At 43.7% G+C, this 18,110-nt stretch overlaps 1 protein-coding gene across 1 annotated transcript in view; it reads left to right on the top strand.

Annotated features, from left to right (window-relative positions):
* Positions 1–2,406: 2,406 nt before the first annotated feature.
* The window catches only part of Nlrp8 (NLR family pyrin domain containing 8), a 28,983-nt gene continuing 13,279 nt past the window's right edge, over positions 2,407–18,110 (top strand). The window contains exons 1-6 of the mRNA XM_075952655.1: positions 2,407–2,423; positions 2,615–2,928; positions 5,705–5,779; positions 7,976–9,566; positions 16,216–16,392; positions 17,752–17,883. Coding sequence (XP_075808770.1) covers positions 2,407–2,423; positions 2,615–2,928; positions 5,705–5,779; positions 7,976–9,566; positions 16,216–16,392; positions 17,752–17,883 — 2,306 coding nt within the window. The remainder of the gene's footprint in view (positions 2,424–2,614; positions 2,929–5,704; positions 5,780–7,975; positions 9,567–16,215; positions 16,393–17,751; positions 17,884–18,110) is intronic.

Below are 18,110 nucleotides of genomic sequence, written 5' to 3'. Positions count from 1 at the left end.
GTTCTATCTGCTTGGGAAGATATGTTTTGCTAGAAGGAGCCTAGAAGTCTGATCCATTTCAGAGGTGAGTGTTCGAATTTTTCTCATCATCTCAATTTTTTAGTTCTATTGACAGAGCTCACCCAACCCAGGTGAAAATTTGTATTGAAAATACAAAACACAACCAGAGACTCATCTCTGAACTCAACAGTTCTCATAGATAAAATCCTTACCGGCCTCCCCAGTTATCCCCATTTCTGACATAATGTCCTAAATTCCAGTTCTGAGGCCTGGGCTCCAAGAGACTGGCCAAAGCTGACAACCCCCTAAAGCCCCGAAGAGGCCATCTTCCCTCATGGCTCAGAGGTCCAGGTTAACCACTGGCATATGTGTTAGGGTACAGCAAACGCTATAGGCAGGAAGGGAGTTAGGCTAACCACTGGCACAGGTGCTAAGAAAAATCAAATGTTATTGACAGGACGGGAGTTAGGCAAAGAGCAGGGAGCAGAGGCTTGAGAAACACAGACTTTCACACCCCCTCCCTACACTACTCCTCCTTAGCTAAGGAAAGCGTTAGTTTCTCCCCAGGCTCAGCCTTTGGGCATTAGCCGGCCTTCAGCTGCTGCTTCTACTGCTCAGCTGTTGCCTGAAAGGCAAAACAGTTTTGTATGTTAAGTGAATTAAATCTGACTCAGAAACACAAATGCCACATTTTCTATCATATGAAGAATCTAAATAGATATATAGACAGACAGATAGATAATATTTGATGGATAGATCAACAGATGGTGGATAGAAAGACAGCAGGATATAAATGATATACATACATAATAAATAGGTAATAGTTGATAAATAGATCTAGATAGGCGGTAGGTAAAATAATGAATGCTAAAAATAGATGACAGATATTCATGATTAATAGAGAAGTAGGTAGGTAGATATACAGCTAATAGGAAAGTGATAAGTAGATAAATAAATAATAGATTGCTGATAAATAAGTAGGGGATGGTTAGGTAGGTGATATGTAGATAAATAAAAATGATTGACTGTTAGGTAGGTGATAGATGATTGATATATATGCTTGATAGATGGTTGATAGATGAATACTAGATGAAGATGTCAGGCAATAGACGGAGTATAGAAAATTGATAGATAAATGACAGATGGATAGAAGGGATAGAGGTGGTGATAGATATGTAGACGGACCATGGGTGGTAGGTGGTGTATAGGGTGTATAGCTATGGGATGGTAAACGGGTAGGTGGGTAGATGACAGGGTACTCATGGCCTCAGATGGCAGGACAGGAGAAGGGGGCCATTATGGAGGAGGATGTAGCAGGAGAGGGTAAGGGAAGACATAAATACTCCACAAATAGTACACACTTCCCCTTACATGTGGACCTAGATTTAAAGAGATAGATGAAGCCAGGCGTGGTGATATATCCCTATAATCTCAGAACTCTGGAGTCTGATGCCAGAGGATTGATGTGAATTCAAGGCTTCATGGAAAGAGCCTCAAAAAAATGTATATGGTATTAAAACAGAAAAAAAGATTATAAAGGGAGGAAGTGAACAGTTGGGAAACAGATAAACAAGAGCATTCAGGTGGCCAAATAGTAGCTAAGAACAATAATACACATATGTGCAAAGGTCATGACGAAACTCATCATTTGTGTGCTAAGGAAAAATTAATGTTAAAAATTAAAAACCGACTTTATATGTGAAAGAAGCAGAAGGGGAATTATCTGGGAAAAATATAGACAAGAGATGATAATGAAGGGCCTAAGAAGATCAATGCATGTAAGACATGCATCTGAAAAGTCATAATGAAATTTATAATTTTATGCAATAAGTATATACTGATAAAGTAAATAAAAATAAAAGCGTTTGCTAAAAAAAAAAAACAATGGCATTCTTTGTACAATTAAAAATAAAGGATTAGGACCTGGAGAGATGGCTCAGCAGCTAGAGTGCTCATAGCCCTTGCAGGGGACATGGGTTCGATTCCCAGCACCCACATGGTGACTCATAACTGCCTGTATCTCCGCTTCCAGGTGCTCTTCTCTGGCCTCCTTGGGCATTTCACATGCATGATACACAACCATGAAGGCAAATATATAAAACAAAAATAAATATTTTTTAAAATAATAAAGGATCAAGATTTGGGGCTTAGCTGAGCGGTGGTGGCGCACGCCTTTAATCCCAGCACTCGGGAGGCAGAGGCAGGCGGATCTCTGTGAGTTCGAGGCCAGCCTGGTCTACAAGAGTTAGTTCCAGGACAGGCACCAAAGCTACAGAGAAACCCTGTCTCGAAAAACAAAACAAAACAAACAAAAAAAAAGATTTGGGGCTTGTCTAGCATGCACAAGGCCTTGGGTTCCATCTGCAGCATGAGACCCAAAGTGAGACTCAGGAGGAGTGCTGGACCATGGCGGCGGACTTCTCGTGAGATGTTGAAGTTCTCTGACTGTAGGGTGGTCTGGATTCTACCGCTGATGACCGTGCTGTGTCTTCACAGGTCTTGTTTGTTCTCTCCTGCTCAGTCCACTGACAGAGAAGTGTTGTTCACCTTGCATGAGGATGAGTAATGTAAACCAGAGATCCAGCCTACACCTCAACCCCCCTTCCAACTCTAGCAGTCTTACTTCTACCCAAACTTGGACACACACTCCCTCCCTTGACTCCCTGTGTGCTAATGGGGTCATGGTGTACATGAGTTATTTAAGCAAGACGGAGCTACAAACCTTCAAGGAGCTGTTGATGGAAAAGAAGCTCCTGCCGGACTCTCTCGGCATCACCTGGAAGCAGCTAAACAGAGCCAACTGGGCAGAGATGGTTCATCTCTTAGTAGAGTGCCTGCCTGGAGCACTGGCCTGGAATGTGGCTCGTGAAATCCTCGAGAAAATGAACCAGAGAAGGATTTCTTCCCTGCTACGGGAAGAGTTAGAGGGTAAGTGACACACAGACGGGCGGAGGCTGCCTGCCCTACGACTTTCTGTTCCCCTGCAAAGGAAAACAGAGTGAAGTCAGACGGTGGGTCGAACCTCCCGGCAAAATCTACTTTGTTGCCTTTGTGAATTTTTAAGACTTTCATTTTTCTGTCGTGTGTGTGCATGTACACATGTACATGCATGTGGGGGCCCACACAGGCCAGAAGTGGGCATTCAATATAGAGTTACAGGCAGTTGTGGGGAGCCAGTGTGGGTGCTAGTAACTGAACCCAGGTCCTCTGCAAGAGCAGTAAGTGTTCTTAACCACTGAGCCATCTCTCTTTCCCCTATATTTCATCTTTTTAAAACCTTAACCAGATACTATTTATAAGAGATAGTCTGTGATTAAAAACACCGAAAACTTAGGGTGTAGTTCAGTTGGTGGAGGGCGTGCACAGCATAGACAATCTCTAGGAGCACATGTACCAGATGGGGTGGTGCACATCTGCAATCCCAGCACTCGGGAGGTGGCCACAAGAAGATGAGATGTGTAATTCATCTTTGGCTATATCGTGATTCTCAAGTCATAAATACATGCGACCCTATCTTAAAAGACGAGGATTCTGGGTCATTCGCAGACCTGAGCAGAGCAGCAAGCTGAGCTATGGTTCCCAGCTGAGCTCATGCAAGGCAATGCATTAAGTTCCTGGCCTATGCACGAGTCTCTCCAGTCCAGGCTATACCACATCTCTGTGCTTTAGTTGATTTTCTTGTTCAAAAGGTAGTGTTAAATAATCATCCAGTGATCCTGAGCACGAGGTGACTGTGCTCTTGTGAAGAAATTCTTCATGTCCATTAGATATGACTTGTAACACTGTTGTAGGCGAGTCCAGTGTTAATGAATCAGTGAGATCTAAATATAATACAGCAAATGAAATATATCTGATAAAACATTTAAACAATGTATTGAGCAAATATATTTGAATATGCTGAATAAAATACCTCTAAATATGATATATGTAAGATATATGCAAAACAATGTTGTATCTTAATCAATATGGAAATATAGTGACCAAAAACTCATAAGAAACTAGCTTACTAAGCTCAGTGTGGTGGCACACATCTTTAATCCTAATACCTGGGAATCAGAGGCAGATGGCTCTCTGTGAGTTTGGGGCCAGCCTGGTCTATGTAGCAAGTTCCAGGACAGCCAGGGCTACATCGAGACCCTGTCTCAAAAAAGCAAAAAATTAATCTTCACTCTGAATTCTCATGAGAACCATGGTACTGGCTAACACAATGCTTATGGTGATTCTAGAGAACATAGCAGCTGTGGGTAGTAGATAACCCAATGGCTGCAAATCTGTATGCATATTACATATGTAAACACACATGGTGTATGCACATTCATACATATGCATAGATGTGTGCATGCATTGCACATATATGGATGTATGTGCTGTGCTTCGGTTATCTTAGTACAGTTTTTATTGTATGTGTAAGTGGGGTGAACACATGCTCATGCACATGGGGTAGTCAAAGGGCAACACTCAGGGGTCAGTGATCTCCTCTCACCATGTGGGCACCTCTACCCACAGCCATCTCACCAGCTAGAGTGTATATATCATACTGGGTTAGGCTGACCATCCTAACCCAACAACCCATATGAAACACTTGAGAATATGAAACATTTGGGTCACCAACATGATGCCACAAGTGGAAAATTCCACTTCTGAACTCATGTGATAAGTCGTAGATAAGATATAGGCACACTAAAATCATTGTGTCTTCAGGGATGGGAAGTGGTTGGGGGGGGGGGGTCAGAAAATGCCCTTGCAAAGTAAGCCTGACAACCTGAGTTTGACCTCTAGAACCCAGACTTTTATAAAAGGTAAATGTGGTGGCATCCATCTGAAATCCCACCATTCTTACAGCAGCTTGGGAGGCAGAGCTGGGAGAATTGGCCAATAGCTTCTGAGCAAGCTAGCCTGTGCATGCAGCACAGATACAGAGATACAGAGAGAGACCCTGCCTCAAAAATAACACAGAGGGGAGAACCCTGACTCTCCAAAGGCTTCCACACTTGTGCTGTAACTCGTGCCCTCCTCTCTCTCTCTCTCTCTCTCTCTCTCTCTCTCTCTCTCTCTCTCTCTCTCTCTCTCATTTTTTTTAAAACTTCCTTTAGATTGTATATAAGGTGCTTAGAAAATATAAATGAATGAAAAGGCAGTCAGCTGGACTTCCCGACAGAAATCAAGTCTCTAGCAGAGGAGAGAACCCGCTTGGGTGAGGCTTCCAAGCAAAAAGAAAAATAGTAATAAATAGAGATGATGTCATCGAATCGGGAGCTTACAACATCCAGCAGAAACCCACTGGAGAAGTTAACACAGTCAGCTGGGGTTCATACCGGTGCCTTTTCTCCATAATTGAGCTACGGATGGCTGGGTTCCAGACTTCTATTTCCCACTGCGGACACTTTCATATCCTGGGAAAAACAATAAACCTCTGTTGAATGGGACTCGCCTTCTAGCTCTTCTTGAGGACGTAGTGTTTTTATTCTTGAGCTGCTTTATTCTGTCCCTGTCATGGAATTAGAGGAAAAAGCCCCTCCCACAGGAAAAGGGTTCTGGAGAACACCTGACATACATTATGCTTAGGTCTCGAGTGTAGAGAAAGGGACCCCACTTTCAGAGCCAACTTCTCAGTCACCTTAAATCACAGTGACAGTTTACCAGAATAATGTCCTTTAGACCCTGTTCATTCTGATGGGCTAGTCACTTTTCTCATCCATTGCAGATATTCTTCCTACCTTGGAACCAACGGACTCCTATCTAAGGAAAACACCGCTGAGTCTGACGAAAGAAGAATACGGTATGTGCTAGCACTGGGCCAGTCTGGTGAAAGTGGGGTACGGGCTGGAGCAAGAAGCTCGGATGCCTCGTCAGCGTAGACTGTACGTGAAAGAGGGTAGTCTCTCTTCTACTCATCAAAATTTAGGCAGAAATCGTGTTCGTGGACGCACGTGGCCACCTGGATGCAGGAGCTCTAAACCCATCATCAGAGATGCTTTTCTGCCTTCCTTATGGGTCAGCCTTCTGTAGACGCTGGTTCTGAACAGGCTCTCCCTTGACAGTAGCCACCTTCATTCCCAGCTAATTTAAAGAACACCGGTTTAAGGGTATATTTTCCAATGCTTCCATCAAAACTCCTCAAATTGGGGCCAGTGAATGAAAAAGGTCATATTAGCTGATTAAAGAAAAAAAACTCCAGTTAGTTAAGAAAAACTAGTGTAGATATCCCTCGATATCTTAGGGGAGTTTGTCAGCAGGCACGGATGCTAAAGTCTCTTATATGCAGTGATACAGTACCTGCACTTAACTTCCCTCCCGTGCACTTAAAATTGTCAGCCGATTGCTTCTTTCCTTGCTGCTTGAGAATTTCATACACGCATGTGTTGTGGTCTGATCAGATCTACCTCCCTTCCCTCGCTTCCAGTCCTCCCAAACCTCACTTCACTTTTCTCTCCTAACTTCACTTGCTCATTTTTTCAAACTCACTGGGTACACTTAGTGCTTCTGATATGTCCATTGCTAGAGAGCTGTGGTGATTTAAAAGAAAGTGGCCCCCAAAGGGAGTGGTACTAATCGGAGGTGTGACCTGGTTGGAGGAAGTGTGTCACTGTGGGGGCGGTCTCTCTTCTCAAGCTTCACTCATTAAGACAGTCAGATCGACTTCCTGTTGCCTCTGAGTCAGATAGAGGACTCTCAGCTCCAGCACCACATCTGCCTGCAGGCAGCCGTGCTCCCCATCCCGATGATAATGGGCTGAACCTCTGAACTGTAAGCAAGTCGCCTCAATTAAAGGTTTTCATTGAAGAGTTGCCATGGGCATGGCATCTTTTCTCAGCAGTAAAAATCCTCCCTAAGACAAGAGCCATCTACCAGAACACAGGCAGCCTCTCGGGCGCCATACCTGAAGAAAACTGGCTATCCTCCACCAGCAGCCATCAGGTGCCAATAGCTCTCGACTAGGGGTGGGATTTTATGAGCCCCTCCCCCTTCCATGCTGAGATTTTGAGCTGGCTTGATCTTGTGCAGGCTCTGTGAGCGCTCTCACAGTCTCTTGCGAGCTGAGTGCAATGGCCCTGATATAACCATGCAAACATGTTTCCACTACAGATATCCACTACCTCTTCCTCTTACAATCTTTCTGCCTCATCTTCTTCAATGATCTCTGAGCCCTGGAGGAAGGGAATATGTGCTTCAGATGTCCCATTTGGTACCTACTGCAATGTCAATTCTATAAATAACTAATTGAGTTTCTCTTTTATTTATGTTGTGGTGTGCACACACACACACACACACACGAGCATGCTACAGCATGCATGAGGAGGTTAGAACACAATTTGCTGGCGTCCCTTCTCTCCCAGGTATCACACTCAGGTCATCACCCTTGGCAGCATGAGACTGTCCCCACTGAGCTGTCTTGCCAATCACCATTATGTTAAATTGTTTGGGGATGCTGATTCTTTAAAAGGAGGTACATGTTCAGCACAAACGCAACTTTCAAAAGTATTTTCAATCAATAGCTAATTGAATATATATTGCAGAAACCACAGATTGTGGTAGCCTGACTACCTCTATCAGATGCTTTCCTTTGGCCCTTAGTTCCCTCCGTGTCTCTGTCCTCATACAATTTGATTGAGAGAATCTGTTGCCCATTAGCATAATTTGTTTTGTTTTGTTTCCCCTACCAGAATCCTCTCTCTGATATCTCTAGAATCTGAGGGATGGAAGAATGAATTAAGATGCCTGCTGTAACTAGACCCTAGCTTGGGTGGTTCCATCATGGAACTGTTGTGAACAACACTGTCAAGAATAGCCATGTGGCTGTATCTCTGTGTTATGTGACTTGCAATCTAGTTCAAGGGCTTGAGGGTGGGGAGACAGGCTCCCAGAGGAAATTCAAACATCCCATGGAGGCTGGCATAGACTTACACAGCTGTACTTTTTTTACCAATGCTCTAAGCAACTCTAAAGGAGTTTCTGTGTTTCTTCATGATTATAGATAAAATAAGGGAGTACAAACGGCGTGTGATGGGAAAGAACTTCCTTGTGTGTGACACCACCGTCTGGCCTGGAAACCAAGCAGACTTTCTGTACATCAATGTGAGAAACCACGATGCAATCTTGCCATGTCTCTTCCTACCTAGGAGCCCCCAGGGGAGACAGCCTAAGATAGTGGTCATCCATGGAATTCCTGGTATCGGAAAAACAACGCTGGCCAGAAAGACGATGCTGATGTGGGCACAAAACAAGTTCTACGCACACAAATTCAAGTTTGCTTTCTATTTCCACTGCCGGGAGCTGAACTGGGTGGGAGAGCGCAGCTTCTCAGAGCTGATTGAGGGCCAAGGGCTTAGGTCTCAGGCTCTCGTGTCTAAGATTTTATCCAGACCAGATCAACTTCTGCTCCTGTTGGACAGCTTTGAGGAGCTCACATCTTCCCTCATCACAAGACCAGCTGATCTGGTGGAAGACTGGAACCAGAAGTTGCCTGGGGCTGTTCTCCTGAGCAGCTTGTTAAGCAAAAAGATGCTTCCAGAAGCCACACTCCTGATCATGGTGAGACCAACCTCCTGGAGAGGAGTTAAAGTCTTAGTCAAGCGTCCTTCCCATGTCACCCTGACTGGATTTAGGAGGACGGAAACGCTCGAGTATCTCAGGTCTTATTTCAAAGACAGAATGAAAAGGAATCAAGTTGTGGATTTTGCCATGAAAAACACCATTCTCTTGTCCATGTGTCGGGTCCCTGTGGTGTGCTGGATGGTGTGCCATTGTTTAAGAAAACTGATGCAGAAAATGGTAAATCTCACAGAGGCTTGTCCAAATGCAACATCTGTGTGTGTGTTGTATCTGGCTACCCTGTTCCCAACCATACGGAAGAAACTTTCCGGCAGTAATTACCAAAAGCAATTGGAAGGTGTGTGCCGTCTGGCGGCCCACGGTATATGGGACCTGAAGAGTGTGTTTGATAAGACGGACTTTCAGCATGTCAAGGTGGATGAGGCTGCCATAGACGCTTTCCTTCAAGTGAACATTCTTCGAAAGCTAGAAGACCAAGGAGACCGTTACGTGTTTGCCTTGTTTATCTTCCAGGAGATTTTTGGCGCCCTGTTTTATGTTCTCTTTTTCCCCCAAAGAATTATATATTATCACCCACTGAGCCAAGTGGGCATCCAGGATCTGATTGCAATGTCGGGATCCAGAGAAAACTGTGAGACTCAGATGGGGCTTTTCTTATTTGGTCTTTTAAATGAAGCGCGTGCTGGCATCGTGGTGAGGTCCTTCAAGTGCAGAATAGGCTTCGGTAACAAGAGGAAGGCCATAAGTGTGATAACCCGTTTGAATGACTATGGATGCTATGACTGCTCCCAGCTTTTCCCCTGCCTGACGGAAATCGGGGAGGAGAGCTTTGTCTGCAGTGCCCTGGAAAGCTACCAGAAAGTCTTTTTGAAACTGAGGAGCCTGAAGGACCTCCAGCTGTCTGCGTTTTGCCTTAGGCGCTGCCGAGGTTTGGAGAAAGTAGAACTGACTCTGTCGAGAGCCTTCTACCAGGACCTTTGGCCGGACTCAGCAGATCCTACCCAGAGAACTCAGTGAGTGTTTAGTCTTTGGTAGTAGCCTGCTGCGCACTAGGGTTTCTACCTCCTGGGAATGCGGGAAGCAGTTGAGTTCTGATCTTGTGGTTATTGTTCTGTTTTCATTTAGGTTTTATTGGGTACATGTGAATGCTTTACCTACATGTATGTCTGTGCACCACATGTGTCTGGTGCCCTAAGAGGCCAAAAGCAGGCACTGAATCCCCTGGAACTGGGGTTAGGGTTGATTGTGGACCAACATGTGGGTTCTAGGAAGCAAAACTTGGTCCTTTATAAGAGCAGCAAGGTCTCTGAGACACTCTTTAAATTATGTTTTATTTATTGAATGTAGAGATGGGTGCATGCCTACCAGGGTGCATGGGTGGAGGCTAGGGGACAACTTGCAAGAGTTAGGTCTCCCTTTCCAGAGTGTAGGTGGCAGGGGTAGAACTCAAGTTGAAGGGTGTGGTGGCAAGTGCTATTCCCTACTGAACCATCTAGCTAAGTCAATGTTAGTTTAGGCTAGTGAAGACCCTAAATCTTTCTGCTCTCTAGTTTATACGATTCTTCTAACTTATTTGTGGTTTAGTCTTGGTTTGTTTTAGTTTTTTGAGACAAAGTCTCTCTCTCTCTCTCTCTCTCTCTCTCTCTCTCTCTCTCTCTCTCTCTCTCTCTCTCTCTCTCCCTGGTTGTCCTGGAACTCACTTTGTAGACCAGGCTGTCCTTGAACTCACAGAGATCCACCTGCTTCTAGAAGCCTCCTGAATGCTGGCATTGAAGGCATGGCTTAGTTCTTTTATCTCAAATGCCAGCCCTGTGTTTCCTCATTTTTTTCATGTATTTTTTATTGAAGTGTGTGTGTGCGCGTGCGCGCACTAAGACAAGATTTCTCTATGTAATAGTCCTGGCTGTCCTGAAACTCACTCTGTAAACCAGGCTGGCCTTGAACTCACTAAGATTCCCCTGTCTCTGCCTCCCAAGTGCTGGGATTAAAGGTGTGCCATCACTGCCCAGCGAAAATAGATTTTTTTTCTCACAGAATATATCCTGATTATGATTTCCCGTTCCTGTCCACCTCCCAGTTAATCCCCCTCTTCCATCTTGATGCATTCCCTTTGCTCCTCTAGAACAAACAGGCTTCTAAGGGATAATAATAAAATATAATATAATAAGAGAAAACAAAAGCAAATATGTTGGAATTGAACAAAACCAGTAAAAAGAAAAGAGCCCAAGAGAAGGCACAAGAAACACACTCAGGAACCCCATTTAAGAAACCCACTAAACTGGAAGCCATACTATGTACACAGAGGACCTGGTGCAGACCTATGCAGGCCCTGTGTGTGCTACCTCAGCCTCTGTGAGCTCATCTGAGCTTTGCTCATGATGGTTTAGAGGACCTTGTTCGCCTGGTTCCTCCATCCCCTCTGGCTCTTACATTCTTTTCACCTCCTCTTCCTAAGGGTTCCCTGATCCCTGAAGGGAAGGATTTGATAAAGATGCCTCATTTAGGACCGAGTGTTCTGAGGTCTCTCACTCTCTGCATAATGTCTGGCTGTGGGTCTCTGTATTTGCTCCCATCTGCTGCAGGAGGACGCGTTTCTGATGATGGCCGAGCAAGCCATTGATCTATGAGTACGGCAGAGTGGGACTGAAAGTCATTGTATTGCTTCTCTTTTGCTTTAGACTAGTGGGATGTGCTTTTATCCTAGGTCTCTGGGCTATCTAGTCTCTGGTTCTTGGTCACCCAAGCAATGCCAGGTATGGGTTCCATCTCTGCTTTTCCCATTGTGGCTTATCAGGTATCCAAAGGTGTGGATTTATCTCTAGAGCTTCAATTCCATTCCATTGCCCGCTGTGTCTGTTTTGGGGCCGATACCATGCTATTAGAATTTGAAATTGGGGTTAGTGATACTTCCTGCAGTATTTTTATTATCCAGGGTTGTTTTAGCTGTCCTGGGATTTTTGTGTGTATGTTTCCATACAAAGCTGAAAATTGTCCTTTAAAGTTCAGTGAGGAATTATGTTGATATTTTGATGGGGATTACATTTGGTAAGGTGGCCATTTTTACTATGTTAATCCTACCAATCCATGAACATGGGAGATCTTTTCATTTTCTGACGCCATCTTCAACTTCTTTCTTGAGTCTTTTAAAGTTTTTATCATGCATGCTTGGTTAGAGTTGCCCCCAAGATATTTATAGTGTTTGAGGCTATCATGAAAGCTGTTTCCCTGATTTCTTTCTTAGTCCATTTTTCACTTGTATATAGCAGGGCTTATGTGAGCTAATTTTGTACTGAGCTACCTTGCTGAAAGTGTTTATCAGTTGTTGGAGTTCCCTGCTGGAATTTTTAGGGTGTACACTATCATACCATCTTCAAATAAAGATACTTTCATTTCTTCCTTCCCAGTCTGTATCCTCTTGATTTCCTTCGATTGTCTTAATCGCTCTGGCTAATACTTCAAGTACTATATTTATTAGGCATAGAGAGAATGGATAACCTTATCTTGTTCTTCTTCCTGGAATTGCTTTGAGTTTTCTCTCCATCTAATTTGGTTTTAGCTATAGGTTTGCTGTATATTGCCTTTATTTTGTTTAGGTCTGTTCCTTGTATTCCTGTTCTCTCCAAGACATTTATCATGAAGGGGTGTTAGATTTAGTCAAAGACTTTTTCAGCATCTAATCAGATGATCATGTGATTTTTTTTCTTTCAATTTGTTTATATGATGGATTATATTTATTGATTTTTGTGTGTTGAACCATCCCTACATCTCAATATGAAGCCTACTTGATCATGGTAAATGATATTTTTGATGTGTTCTTTGATTCAGTTTTCAAGTATTTTATTGAGCATTTTGGTATCTATGTTTTGAGGGAAATTGGTCTGCAATTCTCTTTGTTCTCTTTGTTGGTTCTTTACTCCATTTGGGTATCAGGTTAACTGTGTCCTCATAAAGTGAATCTGGCAATGTTCCTTCTGTTTCTATTTTGTTTAATAATTTTAGGAGTATTGGCGTTAACTCTCCTTTCAAATTCTGATAGAGTTCTCCTCTGAAACCATCTAGCCCTGGGGTGTTTTTGGGGGGGAGTGGTGGGTTTTTGTTTGTTGGTTTGTTGGTTGGTTGGTTGGTTGGTTGGTTGGTTGGTTGGTTTGGGATAATTAGTGACTGATTCTGTCTCACTAGAGGTTATACGTCTATTTAAATTATTTATATAATCTTTATTTAACTTTTGTAAGCTGTATGTATCAAGAAAATTATCCATTTCTTTTAGATTTTCCTATTTGGTAGAGAACAGGTTTTTAAAAATATGTCCATATAATTCTGTGGATTTTCTTGGTGTCTGTTATGTCCCCCTCTTCATGTCTAATTTTGTTAACTTGAATATCCTTTCTCTACCTTGTAGTTAATTTGTATTAAGGTTTGTCATTCTTATCAATTTTAATCAAAGAACCAATTTTTCATTTCATTGATTCTTTTTATTGGGTATTGTTGTTGTTGTTTCTATTTTGTTGATTTCAGCCCTGAGATTGATTCTTTCAGTTCTTTCCTTCTGGATGTGGTTTCTCCCTTTTGTTCTAGAGTTTTCAAATGTGCTGTTACGTTACTAATATAAGAGCTCTCCATTTTTTTAAATAGAAGCACTTTTCCTATTAACTTGCCTCCAGAACTGCTTCCATTGTGTCGTATAAGTGTGGGTATGTTGTGTGTTCATTTTCACTCAATTCCGGGAAGTCTTTTTTAATTTCTGTTTTGATCAATTTTTCATTCAGTAGTGAGTTGTTCAGTTTTCATGGGTTTGTAAGCTTTCTGTTGTTCTGTTGTTGCTACACAACCTTAATCCCCAGTGGTCTGACAGGATGCAGGGGGCTGTTTCAGTCTTCTTATATCTGTTGAGACTTACTTTGTAATTGAGTACATGGTCGATTTTGGAGAAAATACCATGAGATGCTGAGAAGGAGGTATGTGTGTGTGTGTGTGTGTGTGCGTGTGTGCTTGGGTGAAATGTTCTGTAAATATTTGTTCGGTCCATTTGGTTTATGATGTCTGTTAACTCCAGCATTTCTCTCTTTGGATTCAGTCTATATGACCTGTCTATTGATGAGTGTGGGCTACGGAAGCCTCCCACTATCAGTGTGTGAGGGTCAATATGGGGTTTGAGCTGTAGTAGTGTTTCTTTTATGAAATAAAAGAGTGTGGGGGAGGGGTGCCCTTGTGTTTCGGGCATAGATGTTAAAAATTGCAATGTCCACTTGGTGGATTTTTTCTAATGATTTTATACTGTCCTTCTGTATCTCTTCTGGTTAAATTTGTGTTGAAGTCTGTCAGCTATTAAAATGGCTACATCAGCTTTCTTCTTCTTCTTCTTCTTCTTCTTCTTCTTCTTCTTCTTCTTCTTCTCCTCCTCCTCCTCCTCCTCCTCCTCCTCCTCCTCCTCTTCCTCCTCCTTCTCCTCCTCCTCCTTCTCCTACTCTCCCTCCTCCTTCATCATCTTCTTTTTTGTTTTTTTTTCATTCAAAAATTTCCACTTCCTCCCTTCCTCCCATTCCCCTCCCGCTCCCCCACTCACCCTCCTCCCTCACCCTCCAGTCTTCCTGTCAGAAGTTCAAGGCCCTTTCCCATCCATCCAGGCCTAGGAAGGTGTGCATCCAAACAGACCAGGCTCCCAAAAAGCCAGTACATGCAGTAGAAACAAGTCCCAGTGCCTTTATCAATGGCTTCTCAGTCAGCCCCCATTGTCAGCCACATTCAGAGAGTCTGGTTTGATCACATGCTCATTCAGTCCCAGTCTAGCTGGATTTGGTGAGCTCCCATTAGATCAGGCACACTGTCTCAGTGGGTGGACCAACCCTTCACAGTCCTGACTTCCTTGCTCAACGTCTCCCTCCTTCTGCTCTTCAACTGGACCTTGGGAGCTCAGTCCAGTGCTCTGATGTGGATCTCTGGTCTCTATCTCCATCCATCGCCAGATGAAGGTTCTATGGTGATATTCGAGATATTCATCAGTGTGACTATCCAGTGATAATCTTTTTTGGTTTTTTGAGACAGCATTTCTCTTTGTATTTCTGACTATCCTGGAACTCCCTCTGGAGATCAGGCTGGCAGGTTGGTTTAGAACTCATAAAAATCCTCTGTCTCATGCATGCTGGCATCAAAGGCATGTGCCCAGCTACCAGTTTACTTCTTAGATCAATTTGTTTGGAATGTCTTTTTCTATCCTTTTACCCTGAGGTGATGTCTATCTTTGATGCTAAGGTATATTTCTTGGCTACAGCAGAAGGATGGGTCATATTTTTTTTAACCCATTCTGTTAGTCTCTTTTCATTAGGGAACTGAGACCATAGATTTTTCTTTTCATAGGTCCCAGTTTTCCTGAATGTCTTATGACAGAATTCTTTTAGATTTAGCATTTTTGATTGATGTCTTTATTTCTTCTTTTGCCTCTTCAATGCCTGTGATTCCGTCTTCCATCTCTTGTGTTCTAAGTGAAGTGTAGAAGGAGCAGCAGGCCGCTTCCTGCCACCCGGCTCCTGGCTGCCTGGCTAGCTTAGCTTATGTGACCTTCCCACATCAGTGAAGCATGCCTCTAGGGTTCCTGTATTAGTTCCCATAGTTTTTATTTTAGTTTTTCCTTGGTTCGATTTTTTTTATTGATTCTATTTCCATTTTCAGGCCTTGAAATGTTTTATTCATCTCCTTCCATGTGTTTTTGTGTTTTCATAGATTTCCTTAAGGGATTTATTTTTATTTCCTCTTTAAGGATCAGCATCATCTTCAGACAGGCTGTGTTAAGATCTTTTGATTGTTCTTTAGCTATGTTAGAATATCCAGGGCTTGCTGGGCTCTGGTGAAGACATACTGTCTTGGTTGTTACAGTTGTATTTTTATGCTGGCATCTAGGTATCTAGGGTTGAGAAGACTGTAATTCTAGGTGCTAATATCTGTTCTTGTCTTTATCAGGTGGGTGTTTTGTTCCTGGTTTCTGGTTGCTTTCTCGGGTTCTTAGGAGAATATGGTGGCTGTGTGTTGCTTAGTAGAAAATTCATCTGGGCCACTGTGGCCACTGGGAGTCCAAGTAGAATGCATTTCTAGGTGTCTGGAGCTGACGCTTAGGGATGGGGTTAGGGAAGGAAGGGGAGCATGCGAGGGAGCAGTGGGGAGAAAAGTTGGTCCCCTGGAAATAGGGGCAGAGAGTGAGGCAGGGTCATGGCAGGTCTGCTACAGGGCTGTGGATGAAACTAGGGGTTTGAACTTGAAGGAATGGAGAGAGAGGTGAAGGTTTTCAGCTAGCCTCCAGCTTAGCTGGCCAGAGTAGTCTGCGGACTCCCTGAGAATGCCTGCCTGGCTGCTGGAGCTGGGAGCTGGCATGAAGCATTGAATGGGAGCGGGTGAGTCTGGAGGAAGATCTGTTTGAGCCACTCGGAATTGGGAGCGGGAGGCTGGAGCAGGTGTCTGCTACTGAGCCATGGATAAGACTGGGGAACTGGTTTTGGAGGAGCTGAAGGAGAGGTGAAGGTCTGTAGTCAGCCTACCTGCTTCCCTGGCTGGAGCGGCCTGCAGGCTTCCAGGCTGCTTATTCAACTTTAAACTTGAATTTTCCTTGAGTTTAATGTCAATCTTGGGCCCTTACCCTTCTTCTTCTTTTTTTTTTTCCTTACTTTCACTCAGACTGAGAGAGAATAAGATCGTCTTCAGCTGGTGGGAAGATATCTGCTCTGTGTTTGAAACAGAAACAAATAAAAACCTGGAAGTGCTGATGGTGACTGACAGCATCCTGGAGGCCCTGTTCATACATATAGTCACTACCACCCTGCAGAAGCCCCAGTGTAAAGTGCAAAGGTTACAGTGAGTACTGTATTCCATGTTTGTTTACTCTTCTGTTACTATGGCAACAAAATGCATGGACACAAATCCAGCCTAGAGCCCATCATGCCAGGGGAAGACTGGGCAACATGGAGGAAGGAAGGGCACAGTGCAGGAGCAGAAAGACGTCTACATTTCAACCACACACATAGGAAAGAGCAAGAGAACAAGAGGGTCTGGGCTATGAAACCTTAAAGCCCACCTCCAGTGACGTACTTCCTCCAGTGAGGCTCCACCTCCTAAAAGTTCCATAACCTTCCCAAAGGGCATCACCAACCACAAACCAAGTGTTCAAACACAAACCTATACAGTGTCAAATTTCATATTCAAATTCCTACAAGTATCAAACACAAGTGTATCCCAGAGAATAGTGACCACTTCCTGGCTGGAAGGAAGCCCATGGAAATATCTGTTTCCATTTAACTTCCTTATTCCTTCTCCTATTTCCCACTCTAGGGGCAAGAAATACACACACTGAGCTATGTTTTTTGTCATTGCATCATTTTTAGTGGCTCTCAATGCTTTATATTTGTAGTGTGTTTCATTATGGCATTTTCATACATATTTTCTTTTGTTGTTGTATGCAGAAATTATGTGTGTGTATGTGTGTGTGTGTGTGTGTGTGTGTGTGTGTGTGTGTGTATGAGTGTGAAGACCAGAGGTCAATGTTGGATCTTTTTTTGTTTCCTCCCTCTTTTTTGAAGCAGGGTCTCTTGCCGAACATAGAACTCGCTCATTCATCTAGGCTGGCTTGGCAAAAGTCCCAGAGATCCCCCTGTTTCTTTCTCTAAAGCACTGGGGTTATAAATACCCTACTTCCCATTCAAGTGCTGGGGATCTGAACTCAGGTCTTTGCTTGGGTCATCTCCCCAGCCCTGACACCCCTCTTGAAGGCTGAGTAGCCTGCAGTTGTACGTGTGCCACATTTCTTTTCACCCATTCATGTGTGAAGGGTGTGCCATGTTCAGCTTTCCGTGGGATGATTACTGTGTTCAGAAAGTGAATTTGAGCTGGTGGGTGAATGAAACCGTACACTCAGGAGCCAGAAGTCACATCAGTTCCTATCTTGCCAATGGCTGGGTCCATGAATGCCCAGGGCACAGATGGTAGAATGGAATACTGGGTTTCTGCTAATATACTCTGTTGTGTGCCAGTGTGCCCACATCCATAAAAGGATGATAATGGGGGCTGTAGCAGTGGCTCAGTAGGGAAGTGTCAGGGGTCTTGAGTACCAGCCTCAGCACCACCTCAGGGCTAGGAGCAGGACATGCACAGCAAGCAAAAATCTGACTCCTAAGATCTCAGGGGTACTGCTTCGTCATCCGGTTTGATGCATGTGAGTCGCATGTTGCATAAAAACGTATTCCGTGTTTTGAGTGAAAACCAGCATCTGAGACAGCTGGGAGCAGAGCACACAAAACTGGGGGAGGAGGCCGTGAAATCCCTGTGTATAGCACTGAATCACCCCAGTGTGTAAGGTAAAGGCAGAGGCTGGATTTGGTGGTAGCACATGAATGGGTGGTCTCTGCAGAATGAATGGTCAGGTGCTCTGTGCCAGCCTGGCTTCCTCATGTCCAGCTACCGTTAGCTTTATTCAACTTTAACAGTATAATCTGATGAGATTTACCTTGGATAATGCCCAGAAATGGAATCGCTGGCTCACATTAGCTCTGTTGTTCATTTTTTACATATTTATTAGA

This window comes from Microtus pennsylvanicus, chromosome 1, assembly GCF_037038515.1.
Source record: "Microtus pennsylvanicus isolate mMicPen1 chromosome 1, mMicPen1.hap1, whole genome shotgun sequence".
Lineage (NCBI taxonomy): Eukaryota > Metazoa > Chordata > Mammalia > Rodentia > Cricetidae > Microtus > Microtus pennsylvanicus.
Note: the sequence above shows the minus strand (reverse complement) of the source record. Positions and strands in the feature narration are given on the sequence as shown.